This window comes from Corylus avellana, chromosome ca10, assembly GCF_901000735.1.
Source record: "Corylus avellana chromosome ca10, CavTom2PMs-1.0".
Classification (NCBI taxonomy): domain Eukaryota; kingdom Viridiplantae; phylum Streptophyta; class Magnoliopsida; order Fagales; family Betulaceae; genus Corylus; species Corylus avellana.
This window is the reverse complement of record NC_081550.1, coordinates 6,998,253-7,006,983: the sequence shown is the minus strand read 5'-3', so window position 1 is coordinate 7,006,983 and position 8,731 is coordinate 6,998,253. Positions and strand designations below refer to the sequence as shown.

Below are 8,731 nucleotides of genomic sequence, written 5' to 3'. Positions count from 1 at the left end.
AACTAACAATCTCATGCTGTCATGTTACATACCATCTGGAATTGCTGATCACAGTTATTTTAAACTTACTGATTATCATTATTCAATCAAGATTACACATATATATATATAGGTGTTAGCTAGATACATCGAAGAAGAACAATATTAAGTACTTAAACGGAAACTACATAATTAAGAAGAAATTGTAATTTGGATAATTTATAGGAATTAAGAAACAAACCTATATAGTTAGAGAAAGATATATATATATATATATATATATATATATATCAGACACTTGTGCATCTCCTCTTAACAGCATGAGAGTTGATCCTAGGAAATTCGAAGCTTGATTGAAAGAAGGATTCCAACTCTTCACGCCTTGTGGTTTCAAAGAAGTGCAACTCTTTACCTGTCCATTTCCTCTTGTTCACAAATACTCCTGGTCGTTTCCGAGGGGTGGGAGGGCAGCTCTGGACGGTCGGAATTTTGCTGTCAACGGAAGTGGGTGTCCGACACCCTTCGTTGTCGTCGTCGTCATCGTCTTGCTGATCCTTTGGATTTGGAAATTGAAGGCTTTGAAGTTTTGGTAGATTTTTCTGGACGGTCGGAATTTTGAAGTCACCGGAAGTGGGAGTCCGGCACCCTTCGTCATCATGATCTTGCTGTTCCTTTGGATTTGGGAATTGAAGGCTTTGAAGTTTTGGTAGATTTTTCTTGGAGGTATGGTCGTTGGACATGATGGAGAAGAGATATGGATGCAGAAAGTTGCAACTTTTAGGAGGAGAAAAAAAAACAGAAGTACAAGAAGTTTAAAGAAAGTGACCGAAAATATGTTTGTGAGAGAGGAGAGAGAGAGGTTGACAATTAATAGTCTTTGCTAATATATATATATATATATATATATATATATGTGGCATGAATTAAATGGAGGTAAAATAATTGGTTTTTTTTTTTTTTTTTAAGTGACCGATTAATAATGCCACAGTAACCGATATAAAATGAGTGCGAAAATAGATTTATTCTATACAACTATGCATGCATCGAAGTGATCAGAACAAAAATAAAACACAAAAAATGCACCGCATGAAAAGTATCAATGATTGACAAAAAATTTAACATGTCGACGCATTTTAAGTCTCTTACCTTTCATTTTTTTTAAGTGATTGACATAAGAAGTCATTTAATAAATAGGTATAAAGAGTAAAACTACTCTTATATATATATATATATATATATATATATATATCCAATTATTTTCTTTTTTCTTTTTCTTACAAGGGAAGGATGTCAATTATTTATTTGGTAAACTGAAATACATTTTCATGTCATGTTTATATATAGTTTAAATCCATGGAATCAAAAGTAACCCTAGGGATATTTTCTTCTTAACCAATAATTACAAATACTCAACTCTCATTTTACTATACTGAAATGACAATGCTCATCTGCTCGTAACGATAGACATAGTCACATCAGCTCAATAAGAAGGTGAGAGCGTAAAATTACTTCTTTTTAAATACCGATCCCTAGGCTCATATCATGCACCGCATCTGATTATAACTCTTTTGTTAGTTCATAAACAGTAGCTGTCCCCATGTTCTTTAACCCACCTCCAGAGCATCCCATGAATACAATGTTCCCCTTATCCTCTCTCTCTCTCTCTCTCTCCTTTGTCATATCAGAATTGAACTCCCCCTTTCTTACTTGTATGTATCTATAAAACGGACTTTTAGCGGCATTGGATACCTTTTCGGACACTGACAAATGATTTCTAAGTTGACAGATACATAGAATTCCCTAGCACATATCCCATGCAACATTTTCTTCTTTCCCACCTACCTTATAATAAACTAATCAAACTTTCCACCACGGCCATGCCATGGGCATTCACGTAATTACATAATCTAATATATATATATAATGAGTTAAAAACAAGGCCATTGATTGGTTGGTACACTTTTGTAAAATCGTAAAATTTGGACGATATATATTTATGCTAAATCAAGAAACTCCAACAGATGAAGGTGCCCGGTGAAACAGGACGAACGAAAATTGTACGTACTGCAGGGAAGAGAGTTTCCTCTTTCTTTTTCATCTCACGATTTTTCCTTTGCTTTGTTTACAAACATATACAGGTGCCAAATATACACAGATTACGTAGTTTTAGATTTACTGTGGGTGGACCCCAATATTGTACACAACTTCGAAGTTTCGTAAATTAAGTATATATATATGTCACGTGCATGACACGGCCTTCAAACAAAACCTCTCTACTAAGTAGACTGGATCCTATGTTGACAATTGACAAAGACTGGATCCCCTTCGTTCCATTTGTTCTTAAAAAAAAAAAAATTATGCATAATTAAACGTAATGATCTAACATAATATAAGAAGAGTTAAATGAACTTCTCTCTCTTGTGCCCTTAGGCTCTATTTGAAAATAAGTTAACTTAAAGCATGACATGAAATGAAATCCTTCATCTAATTTTCATCCAACTTCCTACGTTTTAATAGACTAGATGAAGATATCGAAAATTAGAACACATTACTTGAAAATCACAATCAACAAACCGAGCAAAGATCATTTCAATAACCAACCAAGAATCATTCAAATACAAAACAGAATTGTAAATACAAAATATCTGTTATTGTAATCTTTCAGTTGTACATTTGAATTCCTTATCTTGTAGTTATTATACAACAATAAAGCTTATAAATGGAACCACTGCCATACGTTAAAGGTAAGTAGAGAAATTGATGTAGATCGAAGTGCATGGAAGTTCATGCGAGTGGTGGAACAAAATTAATAAAATAAAATAATAATAAATTTTTTCTCTTTATATATTATTTTTATTATAATATATAAATATATGATAAACACAATTCAAAATAAAAATTATAATACAATATGTGTGTGACAAAAAGTATATATATATATATATATATATATATATATATATAAAAGACTTCATAAATATGTCATAATTGATATATCAATAATTTAACATGAAAGCACTAGTACAAAAGTATAAAATACAAAGCGTCTAAAATTGTGATTGCATTTTGTGAAAGCACTCTTTAGTGTGTACTATTAAGAGCCTATTTGTGATTGCGTTTAGAAATAAAATTTTTGTTTATAGAAAAAGCCTTAAAGAACTTTTTGGAAAATACAACATTTTTGAACAATAAATGAGTAAGTTTCGAATCATTATTTGATTTTGATTCATGATCTTTGAATGGGTTTGTGTTTCTGGGTACTCTTGGAATGGGTTTGATCTTGGAGGGGCGGGTGCCTCTGTATCGCTCTATGTGTATCCACCCCTGGTTCATGAGGAAGACTCGTGCAGATGTAAGTGTAAAGGTGCCCCAGGGAGCCGTACTAGCTAGAGGAGTCAAGACAAGATCACAGTGTCCGGACATAGCACATAGAGTGAAGTTCCTAGAAAATCTGTGATGTTTGGACATGCCGTCGAAAGTGAAGTCCTTGAAAATTCTGTCTAGACATGGCTTTTGGCTGTCCGGACGCCTCTATGTTTTAGTTTACGTATTTTAATTTATTTGTTGCCCGTCCAGATGAAGGTATGTTCTGTTCGGACGGCTAGCGTAGAATTTTAAACCGACTTTGTTTCCATTTACTATTAGGGTTAGGAGTTGAGGGGCTACAAATACATACTTATAGTCTCCGAAAACGTAACTTTTAATTATATTTCAGTTTTTATCAATAAGTAGCCTCAGAGTTAAGTTTTTTCAATATTTTCTTTCAAACCCTAGATAGACTCTAGCATTTTGAGAAGATTTTTAAGATCTTTAATAGACTCAAGGTCTAATTAATATTTATCTTTGCATCCTATGATGTCACACTGCATCATAAATACACCAAAATATTTGTGTAATCTCTTATGGTATTAGAGCTACAAATCGACTAACGTCATCTAGCTAAAATGTCTTCCCCATCAACCCAAACCAATTCCGTATCAACATCCATCATTTCCACTCCTTCTCACTCCAACATGGCTTCCATTTCAATACTAAGCTTCAAAGAGAAAATTACCTTTATTGGATACTTCAGATTGTTCCATATCTTCAAACCCAAGAAACTATTGGATGGAACAGTAAGATATCTTGCTCCCACTGCACTAATAGTTTCTTTGTCTCATGTAGAAGTTGAGCCCACTTGTTTTACCAATGCTGTCAAATGGAGAAAGGCCATGAATAAAGAACTTGATGCACTTCTTAAAAATGGTCTTGGACACTTGTTTCCTCTTCATCTTCAATGAATGTTGTTGGCTTAAAATGGGTATTTCGTATAAAGAGAAAGGCATGATGAGTCCATCAAAAGAAATAAAGCACGATTGGTTGCGAAAAGTTTGCATCAACAACCTGAAATTGACTATGCTAAAACTTATAGGCCGATTGTAAAACCAATAACTATAAGCACAATGCTAGCTCTTGCCATGTCTGCTGGTTGGAATATACATCAAATTGATGTACGTAATGCTTTTCTACATTGAGTACTTCAGGAAGACGTATATATGATTCAGCCATCTAGATTGAACATTCACAATTTCCTAATGTAGTATGCAACCTAAGGAAGGCTATATATGGTCTTGAACAGGCCACACGTGCCTAGGTTTCTCAGTTTAACTACTCAGTTGATGGAAATGGGTTTTCATGGATCAAAGGCTGATTCTTCCTTGTTTATTTTCAGAGGAAATGGTATAGTCATTTTTGTGCTCATTTATGTTGATGACATAATAATCACAAGCTCTAATGCAGGTGCAATCTCATGGCTGATTCATGACTTAAATACAGTTTTTCCTCCCAAAGATCTTGGCCCATTGCATTATTTCCTAGGTGTTGAAGCAACATGGGAAAATGAAAATCTACGGCTCACTTAACAGAGATATGTAAGGTGGTTTGCATAAAAAGACTAATATGCCTCAAGCCAAGCAATCAATTCCCTCCCCCTCCCCTCCCCTCCCCTCCCCTCCCTTGGCAAGCTCATGGGTACATGTCTCTCAGATGCTTCAATTTACCATAGCACAGTTGACTCTCTTCAATACTTGTCTTTAACTTGACTTGACATTGCATTTGTTGTCAACAAAGTTTCTGAATACATACAAGATCCACGTGACACTGATTGGTCATCTATAAAATGCATCTTGCATTATTTAAAAAGCACTTATGTGTAAGGGATATAGTTTTAATGGACCTTTAAGCGTAATGGGCCATTATAATGTGAGCCTTTTAGTATAATAGGTGTTGGGAGTTAGAATTGTGTAGATGAATGTGGGTTGTATAAATATAAGCAACTCAGTTCATTAGAGGTATGAAAAATGACTTGAGTGTTTTAGTTGCTTTCATCTAGAGAGTGGGTTTCTCGAACAACCCGTTTATCAATACAATTTCTATACCCATTTCATCATCATCCTTCCATTATAATCCTATATCTTTCATATTCGATACACAATATCCATACATCTTACAGATTATGAATCGAATAATAGAAAAACCCATTACAATTGGTATCAGAGCCGACGATCCTACCATATATGGCAGCAATTTGGCAACAGAAAGAAGCGTATTGGCGGCATCGGGGGCATCCAAAAGTACACCAGCGACAGCTTTTGAAATTTTATGGGCAGAATCCTTCAGCAACAGTATATCAGGATGTACTACTAAGAAAGGCGTTGGAGGGAGTGAAACAATTGCAAGACTTTATGATGGTAATGGTGGAAAACACACTCCAATCAGGGTGTAATTTGGACAATATGCTTAAGATTGTACAAGAACTTGAGGAGGAAGAAGCGAAAAAGGAACAAATCATGCCAGCAGAAATGGCTTCCGGTATCCCAGTGGTATCCATTGAAGAAGAAATTCAAGAACAAGAACAGATTTTCATTGAAATCAAGAGGGAGATTTATACCAGCTATGGTAATACAGAAAACGACACTCACCAATCGTTCGATGAAATTCCTAAGCCAAGCCAAATGGAGTTAAGCATATTAGAATCTAATGGCGTGGATATTGTTGGCATGCCTAAAGAAGCGCAAGAAGTATTGCAAAAAAAATGGCAAGCAATGGAAGAGTCAAAGATAGTTCCTAAAGAGGTTAAGAGCAAAGAAATTGTTTGCATGCCTGAGAAAGAATGAGAACCAATCCAAGGAATTCTTTTAGACAGGGAGAGGAATTATTGTGATACAGAGAAGGTGTTTGAAAAAAATCTTGAAAGAAAGTTGGATGATGGTGTTTACTTTCAGTGGTGTTTTGATCCCTGCAAAAATCATTTTCCTCTTGAAGAAACCTTCTCCAATCTCGTGTCCAAGATGATCAACTACATGAAGGTCGAGAAGCTACAATTGGCTTCTAAGAATGCAGAGAGCAAGGCTCAGTAGGTGATCGTGATGTTACCAAAATTAATATGCCTGCCCTTGGGTCAGGTCCAGACCGAAGCTATCTTAGTCGACGTGTCGTGTATGTTGGGCTCAAATGATGTCCTAGGTGAAATCCGTGGAGGGCCGAAGAACATATTTGATGAAATGTTGAAGCGAACATTTAAGCTAGTGAGTATTTTTGTGCTAGCAAGCATGCCCATTAAATTGCATCTTCAAAAATATTTTGTTGTCTTGAAGCACCGATGGCGTTGGAAGTTCCTTTGTGGCGGCCACTGTGGGTGCTAAGAACTGGGGCGAAGGCTTAAACCACCTTTCACGGAAGAGTATGGAAAGCGTGGTCATTAGGGATGGAACCTAGTTGTAAGGCTAGAAGATTGTAGAAGCTTTGGATGTCTGAAAGAGAGGTGGCATTGCTAGGAGTAAGAGAAAGGATGGTAGGGATGAATATCTTGTTATTGAAGGTGGAAGATGGGTTGTTCCTTGTCTTGACAAGCGTGGGGTTTAAAGAGAAAATGGAGGTCAGGTCAGTTGATCGTGCAACAGTCAAATATGAGAAAGAGGAAGACGCGTTGGATGATGTCTAGGAAATGTGCTGGGTCAAATTGGAAAATTAAATTTCACTGGATTCACACATTTTACATGGAGCAACGAGTGGCGTATTTGGAAATAATAAATGTTAATCTTGGTACTGTGAACATCTACAAGGGGTGCCATCATTCTCCGTTGGGCATTATAAATCTATCTCACAAGGAGGAATTTTTGCTGCATATGTTATAAGCCTTGAATCTATAATTGATAGGTGACTTGGCATTAAATGGAAGTGGATGTGGCAAGTAAAAATGTCAGAGGTGAGAAGGGAAAAAGCTGGGTGAGAAAAAAGGCATGGCGTATTGTGAACATTAATTTGGAGGAAATGAAGCGTCTTGGGGAGAGGAGCTTACACCTTTAGTGTGGATCTTTAGTCAATCTAGAGAAGTATGTGGGTTGCTTGACAATTAGCTTAAGTGCTTTGGGAAGACAAACGTGCATATGACATAATTCAATGCATAATCTTTAGACACCTTTTTATCCGAAGTGGCCATGTTTTTGGTTTGGTACAGGTGTTTAGGCAAGAAGGAGTAAGGAGGTGCTCCAAAAAGAAAAACAAGTTGACTTACCCGAAGTGGACTTCAAGAAGATCTTCACATGCTAACTCAGAAATGATTAGAATTAGTGTGTTGAAACAAAAATATCGATATTTTGTTGTCAACCGCACCTTGTGGGCAAAGTGCTTTGAAGGAGAGAGTAATGTAAGGGATATAGTTTTAGTGGGCCTTTAAGCATAATGGGCCATTATAATGTGCGTTTTTTAGTATAATAGGTGTTGGGAGTTAGAATTGTGTAGCTGAATGTGGGTTGTATAAATATAAGCAACCCAGTTCATTAGAGGTATGGAAAATGACTTGAGTGTTTTAATTGCTTTCATCTAGAGAGTGGGTTTTTCGAACAAACTGTTTATCAATACAATTTCTATATCCATTTCATCATCATCTTTCCATTATAATCATATATCTTTCACATTTGATATAAAATATCCATACTTCTTATAGATTACGAATCAAAGAATAGAAAAACTCATTACATTATGATCAAGGTCTCTACTTTCACAATTCTTCCATACCGCAACTCCTTGCATATTCAAATTTGGACTAGGCTAGCTGCCCCGATGATCGGCGCTTTAACTCGGGTTATTGTATTATTCTTGATAAAAACCTACTAGTTTGGAGCTCCAAGAAACAAGCTACTGTTTCTCGGTCAATTACTAAGTCCGAATATAAAGCCTTGCCAAATGCAACAGTTGAACTGATTTGGCAACAATCCCTGTTAGGTGAGCTTGGCGTTGCTATTCGAAGTCCACCTATTCTCCAGGTGCCACATATCTCTTTGCAAATCCTATCTACCATGCACATACCAAATACATTAAGATAGATTATTATTTTGTAAGAGATCGCATTGCACGTAAACAATTAGAGGTTTGTTTCCTATCCAACAAAGACCAGATCACTGATATCCTCACCAAACCTCTTTTTTCACAACGCTTTATATTGCTTAAAAACATACTCAACGTTTATCCAACGATGTTGGGTTTGAGGGGGTGTAATAGACTACCTAAAAATATTGAAAATCAAAACACATTACGGTGGTGTTTGGTAACCGTGTTGCGCTGGGTAGACACGATGCACTTTTGAAAAAAGTACGTATGATTAAATGCAAGACATGCTGTCTACAAGGTTTTTTCTCGCCCTTTCATAGTATCCTATTTGGCAAAATTACGCTTCTATCCTCGTGCATTTATTTTATTTTATTTTATTTTT

At 36.0% G+C, this 8,731-nt stretch overlaps 1 protein-coding gene across 1 annotated transcript; it reads right to left on the bottom strand.

The window, feature by feature from the left end:
- On the bottom strand, nucleotides 1-833 carry LOC132164525 (cyclin-dependent protein kinase inhibitor SMR3). The gene has a single exon (XM_059575047.1). It carries the CDS (start codon nucleotides 717-719, stop codon nucleotides 270-272), a length of 450 nt encoding a protein of 149 aa, XP_059431030.1. The 5' UTR covers nucleotides 720-833; the 3' UTR covers nucleotides 1-269.
- Between the last annotated feature and the right edge of the window lie 7,898 nt (nucleotides 834-8,731).